This window comes from Vipera berus (genome assembly GCF_964194415.1).
Source record: "Vipera berus genome assembly, chromosome: 1".
Taxonomy (NCBI): Eukaryota; Metazoa; Chordata; class Lepidosauria; order Squamata; family Viperidae; genus Vipera; species Vipera berus.
The window spans coordinates 223,110,046-223,126,038 of record NC_138202.1 but is presented as its reverse complement, the minus strand read 5'-3'; the positions used below and the strand labels follow the sequence as shown (position 1 = coordinate 223,126,038).

The window sequence follows — 15,993 nt, the reverse complement described above, 5'->3', positions numbered from 1 at the left end:
AAGAGCTTCAGAATTTTTATGACTGCTGAAAATGTCTATCATATTTGTAAAGCAGAAATTAAAGTGAAGCTGCTTTGTCAGAAATTAAAATGAAGTTATTGTGTCATAAATGGAGTAAAACACCAAGATCCCTCACCAACTAGGAAACCTCCTCTAGAAAAATTCCATCCAGTCCATTATAGCCTTTATACTGGTTGTCCTCACTTACCATTCAAAGTTATAACAGTGTAAAAATAAAAAAGCCTTTATGGCTGTTGCAATGTCTGCAATTGCATACTTCACAACCAGCTTCCCACAAGCAGAGTCAATGGAGAAGTTGGCAGTAAAATTTGATCACGTGATGTCTCACTTAACGACTGTGAGATTTGTTTAACAACTGAATAGGAAATGATGTTGTAAGCCCACCATGGTCCACTTAGCAACAGAGCTGCTGGTCTCAATTGTGGTCACTAAGCAAGGAATTACCTTGCCCAAAAGACATTCAGTAGTCTTCTCCCCTCTTGCATCAAAAGACTTAATGAGTTCTTGATTTTTATATTTATTTATTCACACACATACACACACACACACATTATATATGTATAATTTGCATTTTACAGTGAAGACAGGCTCTAAAATGTATAATATCTGTACCAAAATATGGAGAAAGTATATTTATAACTTTAAAGCAATCTCACCACAGTTAAGTTCTTCTGGTGTTATTGTGGCCACAGACCTTCCCTGGATCCTCCTTGGATATTCACACGTGGCTGCAGCCTGCGCATGACCAGATTCGGCATATGTTTTCAACAGCTCTGCCAGCCATAATATTTCACAGTCACAGTGAAGTGCGTTGGAATCCAGGCGTCTGGATAAAACAAGAAATTATCACTGTTTCCACTTACAAGGCTCAGCACTGCATGGGCTTATTCCAAATCTCTTGTTTAGAAAAGTATAAGATGCAGTCATATTATTAACCATATTACAATACCTCCTAGTCACTGAAGAAGAGAAAAACCTGAAAGCCAGGACATACAAAATATATTTACTTTATTGGGTTTGTGTGCTGCCAAATCCCAAAAGACTCACGTCAGCTTACAAATAGATGTATGTGAAAATGGAATCCAAATCCCTTGGTTGTGACTTTTTTTTCTGAATTAGAATTTGGGATATTAGAAAGCAAACCATGTGCCATATTGAAATATGTGTGTAAGGTGGTAAATACTACTCCAAGGAAAATTTCAGTCGCTTTCTAAACTTCAGTAAAAGAGAGAAAGAACCTAGGAAATGTGCCATTTCCATTGTGGCATATGCCCTCTGGAATAAGATCCCTCTGGAGACCATCTGGCTCCCATCAGGATGATATTCCAGAAGGCCTTGAAGAGCTGGCTCTTTTTCAAGGATTTGTGTTAGGATGGTGGATGTACTAGGCATATGGTTTGATGTCAAGTGGCCAGACCTCCCTTTGTTTACTCGTCTTCTTCCTGTTTATTGTGGGCTGTCCAAAGTCTGTCTGGAATCAGGCAGCACCGAAAATGAATTGAATCATACTGAAAAAATGAAATAAATAAAATAATCTCATCCCTACCATTTACATTTCATAATCAGAGCTGTGAAAATCCTATTGAGGCTAGAACATTCCATCCTACTCCAACCCAAGAGTTTTTACCACTGTTTCATGATCAGAACAGTTTTCTTGTAAAAATGAAAACAAAACAAATTTGAAATAAAATTGAAATGCTCCGTCCATTTTTGAAACACTTCCAGCAAGTTCAAAATAAGCTTTGAAGATTGGAAATGTCTTCTTTGTTGGAATATTTTTAAACATATCATCCTAAACAAAAAAAAAGGAAAATATGCATATATGTTATAAGCAAATGTTGAAACATGTTTACAGCTACAATGCTTCTGTTAAATCCAACTAGATCAAATACATGTAATTATGAATTCCAGAAGAAGCTGCTTGCTCAGAGGCCACAGACTAAACATGACCAATTCCAAAATTATCAGGAACTTTGACTGAATAAAAGATAAGGAAATCAAAATGAGATATTTCATAAAACAAATGTTTAAAATATCAAGTGCAAAGTTTAAAGATTTTGTTTTTTACTCACAGCCGTTTCATGGATTCCAAATTACTAAATGTCCCAGGAATTAAATGAGAGATTCTGTTGTTGTGTAAAAATCTGTTGAAAAAATTGCATTTATTATGAAAAATTCAATCTTCTCCTATAATACTAAAGAAAACCAAAGTCTCTTATTATATTGGATCATATCCATACAAACAACGAACGTACTACCTTCCTGCTTAAACTGTTGTGCTAATAATAAGAATTCCTGCTAATCTATTATCATATTACAGAGATCAGCAGAATGCTATTAATGCAAAATAAAAGTGCTGCTTACTCATGAATGTTTAGTATTATATTAAATTTTTACTAAATTCAGTGGGCTTCACCACAAATAAATGGTTAGAGAGCTATAATTGAGAAAACAACTTCTTTGATTTACAAAGCTACATTATTGCTTTTATTCATGCCGAACAGTTAATCAGAACTGTAGCATGTTCTGGTTAATTGTAAATGAATGTACAGGTAGTCCTCAACTTACAACAATTCATTTAGTGACCATTCAAAGTTACAATGGTACTGCAAAAAGTGACCTATGACCGTTTTTCACAACTGTTGCAGCATCCTCATGGTCACACGATCAACATTCAGATGCTTGGCAAGTGGTTCATATTTATGACGGCTGCAGTGTCCCAGGATCATGTGATCAATTTTTTCAACCTTCTGACAAGCACAGTCAATGGGGAATCCAGATTCACTTAACAACCATGCTACTAACAAATGCAATGATTCACTTAACAGCTATGGCAAGAAAATTTGTAAAATGGGGCAAGCTCACTTAATAAATGTTTCACTTAGCAACATAAATTTTGGGCTCAATTGTGTTTGTAACTTGAGGGCTACCTGTATTTAATCATACAGATCACTAAGGCAGGATTCTTCCAAGAGCAACTGCAGCTACCAAGTGGAAAGAAGAATTTTAAGATTATATGTAAAAGAATCATAAACCAAAAACCAACCTTGGTTTGTAACAACCTACAGAAATCTAATTTTGAAATAAGACTACGTTTTAGGTTAATTTAACTGTTCATTCCAACATGTTGATTGGAAGAGGCAGTCAAGAAAAAATGAGCTGTGTGCCATCAGTGTATATCTCATAAACAGTAAGTCAGAAATCTCCATTAGAATATTGATTGTTTATATGGAAATAAATGCTATGATTAATATGTCTTAGCTTGTATTTCTTTAAGCTGGGTACTAGTTTGATAGAGTCTACTATTGAGAGTAAGGTAAGTCTTGGGCCACAATCATAACTTGTAGAACCAGAGGAACTGAATAGGGTACTTGGTAGTCTGAATAAATTAACACATAAATTAATACAAACAATATAGCTATCCAGATGGCATCATAAGAAAGAAGTAACCAGCACTGGATATTTTTTTTTTATTGAAAAGTTTTAACATACAATTTTTTCTTTAAAAAAAAATCCCCCCTCCCCCTCCCTTCTCCCTCCCCCCCTACCTCTCCCCCCTCCCCCCTCCCCCCCGACTTCCCAGAGCTAAATACAAGGTATATTAAAAAAAAACAATCATAAACAACCATATACTAACAACCATAAACTCTAAAATCCATCACTCTCTAGCTTATATAGGATAAAACAAACCTTAGTAATATTAAATATATATAGAAAACAAAAATAGAAAAAGAAGAAAAGAAAGAAGACTTATTCAAATGCTACATGAAACTTCTTAACCCTATACTTGTTCTGGATAAACTCAATCCATTTTCTCCATTCCATAATATAGCGTTCTTGCGAGTGATCTTTCAAATAGGCCGAAATCTTCGCCATCTCAGCAAGGTCAGAAACCTTTAAAGTCCACTCTTCTATAGTCGGCAGTTCCTCTTTCTTCCAGTACTGACCTATCAAGAGTCTTGCTGCCGTAATTAAATTCAACATCAACTTAGTGTCCACAACTGTAGCATCTATAATTATTCCCAACAAAAAAAGTTGCGGACAAAACTTTATCCTCTGTTTAAAAATCTTCTGCATGTTCCACCAGACTTTTATCCAAAAGGCCTTAACCTTTTTACAAGTCCACCATATATGAAAATATGTTGCGTCTTCATCACCGCACCTCCAACATTTAGGCTGATAATTCGGATACATACTTGCAAGCTTTTTAGGATCTAAATGCCATCTATAAAACATTTTGTAAAAATTCTCTCTTAGATTTTGAGCTTGTGTAAATTTTACATTCCTCACCCAGATCTTTTCCCACGTGTCCATTGTGATAACTTCCTGGATATTTTGGGCCCATTTTATCATACAATCCTTAACAAGTTCTGTTTCTGAATCAATCTCTATCAACGCAAGATATATCCGTTTAATATGTGCTGGTCCCTGATTTCTGATTTGCTTTATCAAATTTTCATCAGTCATTGTAAAACCATTTTTCTGGTCTTCTTTCCACCTGGCCTGTAACTGAGTATATTGAAACCAATTTTGAACAACCTTCTCTTCTCGCAAGAGGCTATATGATTTCAAACACCAAACATTTCTTTCCAAGCTTAGGATCTCCTTGTACGTAGTCACATCATGTTTGAAACCAGCATGTATATTTTCTATTGCGTGTTTTGGAATTGCCCACAGTGGTATCTTGCAATCTAACTTATGTCTATACTTCTTCCAAACTCTCAACAATGCCTGTCTTAAAATATGCACTCTAAACACATTGTCTACCTTCTTGTCATACAACAGATATGCATGCCAGCCAAACAACAAATCGTGGCCCTCAAGATTTAATAATCTCTCTTGTGTCAAATTAATCCAATCACTTATTCCTGCTAATGCAGCAGCTTCATAATATAGTTTAAGATTAGGCATTTTAAGACCACCTCTCTCACGAGTATCCTGCATAATCTTAAGTTTAACTCGTGGCCTTTTCCCTGCCCAAACAAATTTATTGATACCTCGCTGCCATTCCTCCAAATTAGAATCTTTCTTAAGAATCGGTATCATTTGAAATAAAAATAAAAATTTAGGCAGGACATTCATTTTCACTGCTGCAATCACCAGCACTGGATATTTTATACTGAGTTTAAGTGAAACTCTGCAGTTACATACCACTACTCCTACACTTAGGTAAGTGTTGATCTAGATCCAAGCAGAATATGGATTTCTGGGAAAGAACTAGAGGACTGAAGATAATTCAGCGAAAAGCAGACGACTGCAGCAGAATTAAGAGATGGCAAGTGGACCAGCTCTTTAATAATTCCTCTCGGAACAAAGAGAGGAACTGAGATCACCCATAAGTGCTCCAGAGAGCTGCTCCTCTGGACAAGACCACAAGACAGCAGTCTCTGGCAGATTTAGAGCCCTGGGAGACAATGGAATAGCCATTGTGGTAAAAATGTGGTCAGCCTCCTTGAAAGGATACTAAGTTCACATACCTCCTTTTCTAATCACTTTTGGGAATTGCTTGCTACAGCTTTTCAGCTATTAAGAACCTTTAGATTGATACATTTTATAATACCGGGTGAGTTTTCTTCAATCCTTACTGAAAGAAGTTTTAAATGCAAGTTTAAGGTCTTTAAAAAAAGTTTATATATAAGCAAAAGAGTGATTAAAACTTTGATTTCAGAAAGTTACAAACAGTCTAAGCACTCTGATAAATTTGAAATCAAATTTTGAAATTAATTATAAAGAAAGTTTCCTATGGGAAAATGCTTTTGTTTTTAACTTTTAAAAAAGTAAGATTTAAAAGTTGGAAACTGGAGGGAACTAGAGGGAAGTAGATTACAGTTAAAGAAGAATACTTACTTGACTTACAGAATGAAGTAAAATATTTTAACATTGGACACATTGAAGGATATTGTAGAAGTTAATTTTAATAGCAACTACCTCTATAGACACACTGTGTCTGAAAGATGTTATGGAAAAGGAACAAGTTCTACCGGATAAGATTGAAATGGAGTTCAAAGTGGATTTAAAAATGACAGGCTACAAAAATGACATGGAAAACAATGTTACACTATACATACAAAAGAAACCGGCTGATGTCTTTATACTAGAGATTTACCGGTGGGACTGTATTAAAACTATAAAATGGACTGATAAAATTGACAAGGGCTTTGAGAGAAGAGATAAAGATAGACAAAAGCAAATGTTAGAACTCTACATATGGGGTTTAATGATTGCTGGATAGAAGAAAAAATGCAATTGATTATGGCTAATAGGTGGTTACTTCTGGTGTTGTTTAATGGATATTTTCACTGATTGGGTGTAATGGTTTAGTCTGAAATATCTGTTATTATTTTTGGCATATAAGTAAGAGATTCTAATATAACCAGAAGTGAGAACTGCTGCCATGCTTTTGGTCTTCCAGAATGGTATTAAATCTTGGTTTTATTGGTTGGCTTGGGGTTCTGAGGGGCACTTATCATTAGAGGTGTTTGACTGGCTGAGGAGACATCATCCTTGTGCTGTCCGTCTCTTAATCCCATTTTGTTGTACAGGGTAAAAATTTTGCATAATCATATTTTAATTAGTTTTCTATTTATCTTTTTATAATCTGTAAACTTCCTAGAGTCACCTTATAGGGAAGATGGGTGGCATAAATATTTAATAAATAATAATAATACTAAAGATTAAGACTGTTAAAAGTAAAAGGAAGGAATATACAGTTGATGTATTTGATCAAGATTAAAATGGACATCAGGACTGAAATGATGATGCTGGGTTTATTTGTATGTAAGAGATGGGATATAGGAATAAAAGATCATTTGCTGTATTTTAACAGAAGGAGATAAGTTACTAAAATTGTTTATATAAAGCCATTTCTTTATATATTTCTTTTCTTTTTCTTTAGCTTATTTTTTTCTTTTCTCTTTCTCTTTCTAATTTCTTTCTTTTCCACACCTTGTATGTTTTCTTTTTATTCATCTATGTTTTCAGTTTCTATCAGTTTTTATTTTTCTAATTATAATCATTAATAAAATTACTATTAAAAATAGATCTGCATAGATCCTACAAGCATAGATCCTACAAGCTTAGATCTAAGCCTAGTTTGAGCAGAAATTTTAATAATGTTTCCAAGTGTTATATGGAATTACCATTACTTGATAGGTTAAAAAAAAGCTAACATATGGGTGGGAAAAAAAGAAAAAAGAAAAACACTTACAATCTTTCAAGTTTGGGAAGATGGGTGAATGATTCTGGCTCCAAGGTTTCAATCTGGTTAAAGTGCAGATATCTGTTAAAAAGTTAGAGAGAGAAAAATAAGAGGATATAGAAAAAGAAATAACATGATAATAATAAGCAAACTAAAGCCTATTTTTAAAAATCTTCAAATAAAGTTAGATCCTAGCCTCAGCTTTTGCCTGAAAATCAGTGATATAATATAAATATTACCTCATATTTATGTCATTCAGCACAAATTTATAATTAACAAACATCACCAATGGCTTGAGAATTAAGCATACATAATAAAAATAATGGTAAAAGATAACATATAGGTATATTATATATATATATATTATGTATGAATAATTTTAATGGTTGATATATTCTGCCCACTGAGAGTTCTATCTCTGGCTTATTTATTAAAAAAAGAGATAAAGAAGTAAGAAATTTAATCATATGACTGGGATTCCATATCACATTGTTTAATTACTACTGAATAAATTCCAATTGATTGAGTTAATCTAACAGGCTAAGTCATGAAACCATGGTTTTCAAATCACAACTGGCTGTCTTGCCACAATGTGCTAAGCCAAAAGCAACTAAGGTTTAGTATTGTGAACCAGGTGTACATTTCTTCTCTAGTCAAAAAGCTTCAGTTTAAATATGCTTGTAGAATATAAACCCAATTCTTCATTGCATAGAACATGAATTATAGATAAGAAAGATTTATATATTCAAAACAACAAAAAGTTAATCAAGCATAGGAAAATAATAAGAGCCATGATGGTGCAATGGTTAGAATGCAGTACTGCAAGTTAACTCTGCTCACAGCCAGGAGTTCGATCCTGACTGGCTCAAGGTTGACTCAGCCTTCCAGCCTTCTGAGATTGATAAAATGAGGAGCCAGATTGTTGGGGGGCAATATGCTGACATTGTAAACCTCTCAGAGAGGGTTGTAAAGCACTATGGAGCGATATATAAGTCCAAGTGCTATTGCTATGCTATTGCTATAATGAAAAATATGGAATATAAGCTATGAATTGCTGTTCTGTTCTATGGGATGAAGAGCTGTATTCCTATATTGGTGGCTATTATGACAGTATTAGTTATTATGCCCAAACAGGATGAGAAAATATGTGGAAAAAGCATGGAAGGGGACCCACCCCCAATGTTTTCAGCTCTGCTTTTCTTGTTCTCAATCTCATGAGGTTGAACACTAATGTCTGAAAGGCAATCGTGGTCACATTTAGCTTAGGTTGCCACAGAAATCAGAGGTTCTTAACTAGTAGGAACCAGAATCCCCTTAGGATTCTTCTTGCATTTAAGCAATCACAAATAAAACTCCAAATCTTTCTGCTCACTGCCAGGAAGTCCAAAAGGAAAAGAAGCTGAAATAAACATACAAAATCCATGGAACACCTGAATATGTAAAAGGAGGAGCATTGTTTAACCTTCAAAAGTCTACGGATCTCTTCCTAGTACTGTCACTTAAGTAATATTGGCTGCAGGTCTGGTAGATATTGGGTTTCTGTTCTCAGAAGAGTGAAAAAGGTGCATCCAAAGTAGAAAAATATGATGAAAATGTGCTAACAGTAAGGAAAGATATGCAAAAGAGTGAACTGATCCACAGCAAATATCTATTTCCAAATCTGTGTGGCTGAAATAAGAATTCAGGGATACTGACAGAAAAAAGTATAGAAAGGATGCTTAATTACTTACATTCAATTTTTACATCTATATTATCTATTAATCGTTTTTTCTTGAGGGTTTGCTACTGATGGAGAATTTGCAAGAAAGCTCAGCTTGCAGTTCTCCTCTGCCTGTCGTATCCTGTCTCAACTATTATGAGGGATACATCTCAGTCTACTTTTCTGGAAAAATGAGAAAGTATTTCAGCAGGCTGCAAGCAAAAACTCCACAACAGAACCACCCTCTATTTTAATACAAATACGTACACAGTGGGGGTGGGGGGATCTTAATAAAGTCCTCCATATACTAATTCTATGAAACAGTGCAACCTAGATTCAGATTTACCATGATTTTTTTTACTGGTTTTCTTATTTGAGTTCCACCATAGATACACCTGAAGTGTAGAAGATGTAATGGCAAATTGAGGGTTTATTAAACGGGCCCTAAGATCAGAAACCAGAAATTGAGGTACATGTTAGAAACAATCAAATATTTGCACATTTCTGAACTGAGAATGAGATTCAAAATATCTTGTTAAATTCATGTTACCATATGAAGGTGCTATGACAGAGGGGAAGAAAAGTGATATATCTGATTTCTTCATCCATATCTACCTGAAAATTGTAGGAGGGGAGAAATGATGAAGAGGTCAAAATAAACAGCAACCTTCTGTGGAAAATGTTTTGCAACAAAAAGTTTAAAAACAAAAGATTCATGAAGAATATTTACCTTTCTAATCAACCTCATTTATGAGTTTACCTCATTTATTCCATGATTACTAAATGAAAGTGAATAAACTCAGGAAGGAAGTTTTGTAATAACTGAGCAGAATAAAGTATCAACCAGTCCACGGCAGAATTAAGTGTCCGGGATTCTATCACACAGAAAATGAGCCTAATAGGGCTTAGATCAACTTCATGAGAATGTCATTGGAGTTAATCCACTTGTGCTTAAAAGTGTATTCGAGACCAATCCATTAACTTGAGCCTTGGGGGAGCAGTGGGCTAATGCCTCCTTAAGTAACACCAGCTGCCTGCAATTAGTGCAGGTTCGCATCCCACCAGACTCAAGGTTGACTCAGCCTTCCATCCTTCTGAGGAAGGTAAAATGAGGACCCAGATTGTTGGGGGCAATAAGCTGACTTTGTAATAATGCCGCTTGGGGGTGTGTGTGAAAGCCCTAACAAGCAGGCATATACATAGAATGAAGGCTACTGCTAAGCCCTGAGTCTTCGGAGAAGGGCGGGATATAAATGTAATAAAAATAAAAATAAAAAAAATAAACTATTAACAATATATTTTTATATCAATGAACTATACAAAACTTAGCAAGACTTTAATACTGGAATATTTCTTCAATTTACATTGTGTGATGTATTTGCATGCAGTATTACAAGGAATCATTCTTATTTGGCTCTTTCTAAGAATGCACATGGAAAAGAAAATTGCTTGCTTTAACATATGCCAAGTCTTAATTTGTGGCTCTCCAAAAGCCAGGGTTTGTCAGCAAAGGATAACCCTATGAGTTTAGCTTGCAAAAAGACTTTAAAGGTATGCTAAGGTAGGATAATATCTTAAGCAATAGATGATTTATTGATCATGCTACTGGATGGATCCAAGCAAGAGAAAATAGGATGTATGCACCAAAATAGAGTTCATTAAAATGCACATAAATCCTATGTAAACTATGAAAATTCTTCAACAGTCAGAAGTGCATGCACTATTTTGACAATGACAGCGATGATAATAACAATCCTATTTTGTTCCAATGTAGACTCCACATGCTTTAAGAAATAACAGTAATGGAAAAAATATACCCCAAAAATGGTTTAAGGTATAATTTCCAAATGAAATATCTGTGACTGTTCCTTGGCTGGTTTAGTAACCAAAAGATGGCAGGTAGAGGGAAAACCTGGGAACGCTTCTCTCTGTTCCTGCTTATTTTCAGAGTGATGGGGTGGAATAGAATGAAATCTGGTAAGTTTTATGATACACAATTTTTGACCACCCGTTGCTCTGACTAGGTCAAAGTGATCAGAATTAGAAGCCCCAATCAACATAAATGGTATCATTTTAAAATACGGCTATTTTGGTACAATATATTCAGCATGCTCTAAAATTCATTTTTCTAAATGATATAATGACTTGCTCAAAAATGTTATGATGTTCATGATGTCACTGAAGCTTCTACCAGAAACCTAGAATCACAGGTTGCTTTTTTTCAATAAGAGCCAATAAATATATGATGGTTTGCTTATGTCCATTAACATGGACACTTCAAACGCAAAGTGTTCCTTGAAGCAGCAGTTCATTCAAACAAGCATCATCATATGTACTGTATATTATTGAGTGAAACATTTCTATTGGGATGGCACTAAATGACAGAAATCAGCAAAGTGTTATCAGTTCCTTCCAATGAACTCTAAAGAATTATGTGTGCAAACTGCTACTCATATTACCTGTGACTATCTTGAGATAGGAAGGCAATATTGTTGGCTTGCCTCTTTTCTAAGCTAATTATTCTCAATATTATGACTGAATCTTTAATGAAATTTTAAAATTAGAGGGTATAATTATCTTTTCAACACAAGTTCCTACTCCCTTTATATCCAGAAACAGTTCAACCGTTTGAATGACCAATGGAATAAGCCAAATACGTAAGCTGTAGACAGTGAAATATTTGTCTGGATTTTCCTTATTACTCTATGTAAATCAAAACTATAAATTGTTTGTAGAAACAGAAGCCCTAATTCTTACATTTGGTGCTAAAATTATGGAAACTGCCACATAATTGGCACTTGGTGGAGCAGTAGTGGGCTGATGCCTCCTTAAGTAACACCAGCTGCCTGCAATTATTGCAGGTTCGCATCCCACCAGGCTCAAGGTTGACTCAGCCTTCCATCCTTCCGAGGTAGGTAAAATGAGGACCCAGATTGTTGGGGGCAATAAGCTGACTTTGTAATAATGCCGCTGGGGGGGGGCGAAAGTTCTAATAAGCAGGCATATACATAGAATGAAGGCTATTGCTAAGCACATTTGATTTGTGCTTAGATTGTAAGCCGCCCTGAGTCTTCGGAGAAGGGCGGGATATAAATGGGATTAAAATAAATAAAATAAATAAAATAAATAAAATAAATAAAATAAATAAATAAATAAATAAATAAATAAATAAATAAATAAATAAATAAATAAATAAATAAATAATTGTCTTGAAATAGAAATAATATATAAAATAAAATGTAAACACAGAAAGGACATACTTGACAAATATGCTTTCTGCATGCCAGTGATTGCAACCACACTGGACCATAGACCCATTCCGTGCAATCATGCAAAGCATGCAGGCAAGAAATACTTGAAAACGTGCACTTTTTCTCTGAGGCAACCAAACAGATGACAGCACAGTAGAGAAAAGGCACTTACAGTTGTTCTAGAGAGGCAAGTCCTTTAAATGCTTGCCTGTCAATTGACTGGATTTCATTCTTGTACAAATAGCTGAAACAAGAAATAATCAGTAATATTAGTATACACAAACAAGTGTTACATTAATGCGTGAAGGAATTAAGTTGACATGTGAGGACAGTTTTTCAAATGCACAATGGAAAGCAACAAAACGAGACATGTATACACAACACATCACTTTTTGCTTGAGAGTATTGGTCAAAAGCTTCAGGGTACAAAGAGAAAACTATGCTGGACTTCAAATGTAATCACCAAGTAGCTTTCGATTCTATTTCAGAACAGGCCTGGGAATTATCTTGACACAGAACTAAGTTCCATCTGTGTGATTACGAAAAGTACATACACAAATTCATTGGACTAAGATAATTTATGTCAATTTCTTGTAATCATGTTTCTAGTACTGTTCAGTATGGAGAATGAACTTTACTTGAACTAATGGATTGTTAGTTGTTTCTCTTCAAAACATTAATAATTTGAAAGTTCAAATAAATCAGATATCTAGCATAATATTCTATCAAAATAACTAACTTTTAATTTTAAAAGTTAAAGAAATCACAGAACAAAAAATGTAATAGCGGAGAATTTAGGAAGTCAACTAACAAATGGAACTGTATAAGAGTCTGATATTAATAGAGTACAACTTCACCACAGGAGTGCATGCAAACCTCTGACATGATATAAAATATGAAAATACAAATGAAAAATAAAATTGATATCACAAGAAACACAGTGAAAACAGTTAATGGTGGGCACCATCACAACCCTTTTGTATTTATTAACTAGACTGATTGTTCAATTACATCAATAAAATAATTTACACAGATAAATTAAGAATAATGCTAAATAAATATAGCAGCACAGTGGTTTCCAGAAATGAAAGATTTATTTGTTATCATGTCTAGCTTCTTTAAAACATGTTGGTAATTATGTTTGTTTTTTTCATAGAATTGTAAATTTTTCTCTATCCTGCTCACAGAATATTAAACAACTGGAACAATATTAAAGTATTTCTATCTCAAAATAGTTAATTACATACTGAGACTGTTCTGCTGTCTGAAGCCCTCAATACATTTATCTGAAAGATTAATTTCCATGTTTTATGACTTCTGCAGGCTATAGCATTTTCCTAAATATTAGTACTATATTTGGACAATGATAGATAAAATGATGAAATATTAATATTAATGGTATATTTAGAATAAAAATAGCAGTCAATAGGAATGACTGGAGAGGTAGATGAAGTTCTGTTCAGTTTCTGGAAAGTAAAACAGATTAAGCAGAGATTCTTATCATACTATATTTGTTAATCAGTTGTCTAATATCATCACTATCACACCTAATGTTTTGTGAATAGCTACTGTCATTATATAACATTATATACTTTACTGATTTCATTTCCCTATAATGTTATTATTCATTAATCTGCAACTTGAAAAACTCTTTCTTTCTCAGGTTAACAAATGAAAAATCTGAGGAAATGGGTTATAAGCCAAGAAAGATTAGAAATACATTTTTGGGCATTTAAAATATTTTTGTACATTCAGTTCAACCAATTTAATTCAAATCTCCTGCTGGAAACCAGGTTCAGATACACTGTAGAAACAGAAGGATTTTCACAGAAGAAAAGGAAAGTTTAGAAACATTAGAATAAAAACATTTGTATTATTGTCATAGAACTGAATTTAAATTTGTGAAAACTAAATTTATTCTAAAGGGAAAATTCTACTGTGTTCAGTTTAAAAAAAGAAAATAGTATGCCATTTCTTTTAATGACAATAATTTGATTGTAATCTTGTATCTAAGATTCAGCATTTGAATAGTTAAAAATACCTGTGCGATACTTTTAAAGATTGTAGGGGAAAAAACCATTACCCTAGCTCTCTACAATTTTTTACAACAATTTCTTTGTGACATGACTTTTATATCGCATATCTTGTATCGCAGGTATGTGAAGACTGCTATCCTATCTCCCACCAATAATATCTTCTATAGACTAGATATACCTAGTTTCTTTACTTGATCTTCATAAACTCATCAACTTGACAGCCTTCCACTGAATTGATTCTAATTTGCTACTGTACATTTTGGATAGAATAGGGTCTCCTGCCTGAGCAAGTAATTGGATTAGAACAGGGGTCCTCAACCTTGGCAACTTTAAGACTTGTGGACTTCAAAGCTGGCTGAGGAATTCTGAGAGTTGCAGTTCACAAGTCTTAAAGTTGCCAAGGCTGAGGACCCCTGGATTAGAAAACTTCCAAAGTTCCTTCCAACTTCTGTTATTCTGAAATGGGATGCCCAGAATTGGCTACAATTCTCTATAGTAAGTGGAGTTCAAATGAAACAACTACTTCCTATGATTGAGAAAGAGGCTGTTATTGCACTTCAACATATCAGTTATCTATTGGACAGTTGCATCATGTTATTGGCAGTTTACGAGGACATCCAGATTATACCCTGTCAAGTCTTGTCTTCCCCATTCTCCACTTATCTCTTCTATTTCTCCTACTCAGGTGCGAAACTTAATATTTATCCTTGTTAAATTCAATCACATTCTTTTCAACCTAATCTTCTACCTCTTTTTAAATTTTCTCTCCTCTGAAGTATAAGCCACAACTCCTACCTTAGCTTTAGAACTATATTAACTCTGCAGATTTGATAGCATTTCAAATTCTCTCAGTAATTTATACAGGTATGGAACTGCACAGTGCCCAGAAAGAGCTACGTGTCTTGATATTTCCCTCCAAGATGCTTTTGATTCATTCCTGAGCATTCTGTGGAAGAGATTATTGAGCCAATTGTGAAATCATCTCGCCAATATTTTACCATTATACAGGAGTTTTTTGGTCAAACCGTAATTTACTTCTTACTGTTACCAAGAAAAATATAAACTAGATACAATATAATAGGAGTGAATACAGTTCCAAGGGACATTTCATTCCAATTAATGTTCTACAGAAATGCACTTGAAGCACCCCAGTGAAGAGATGTGGTCATCTGCTTCTAAGAGATGGCACAGAAAGTATGATATACCATTATCAACTAAATCAGATGTTGAAAAGGGGGAAAAAAGGACTCATTTTGAATATACTTTCTAAATGCACGTATATTCAGAACTAGAGTCATGACAGTACCACCAGGTCACATCAGGCTAAGAGAACAGCAAACAGAATTTTACATATTTGTATGAAAAGAAAAAAATAATAATAATCGCTATGTAATTGCATGCATTTGCCATAGAGCAGCATACTAAACAGAAGGTTAACATAATATTTTCCTAGATTAGGTTACCAATTTCTACAATGGGAAAGCATGATAATCACAAGAGATTTCCATTATATAATAGAAGAGCTAGTAAATTTCTGATTTGATCTGCTAAAAAATCCATCTTTTTATAGGTAGGCCACTAAACCAGAAGATCCGCTATCACAAAATTTCCTTCACTAATATGGAAGAATTGGTTGGAAAGTGGTGGAGACTTTGATTTGAAGTGAACATTTCACTTTGAGATTTAGGATATTAAGAAAATTAAAAGCTGTGGTATTAATGGGTTTTTTATCCCGTAAGTATTCAAGGAGAAATGAAATTCAAAATGTGAGTTTCTTTAAAATATGGA

General features: G+C 34.1%; 1 protein-coding gene across 1 annotated transcript in view; it reads right to left on the bottom strand.

The window, feature by feature from the left end:
• The window catches only part of PXDN (peroxidasin), a 90,167-nt gene that overhangs the window by 38,897 nt on the left and 35,277 nt on the right, over positions 1-15,993 (bottom strand). The window contains exons 4-7 of the mRNA XM_081315271.1: positions 12,342-12,413; positions 7,229-7,300; positions 2,094-2,165; positions 678-847 (exon numbers count right to left, since the gene is read on the bottom strand). Of these exons, the coding sequence (XP_081171397.1) occupies positions 678-847; positions 2,094-2,165; positions 7,229-7,300; positions 12,342-12,413 (386 nt within the window). The remainder of the gene's footprint in view (positions 1-677; positions 848-2,093; positions 2,166-7,228; positions 7,301-12,341; positions 12,414-15,993) is intronic.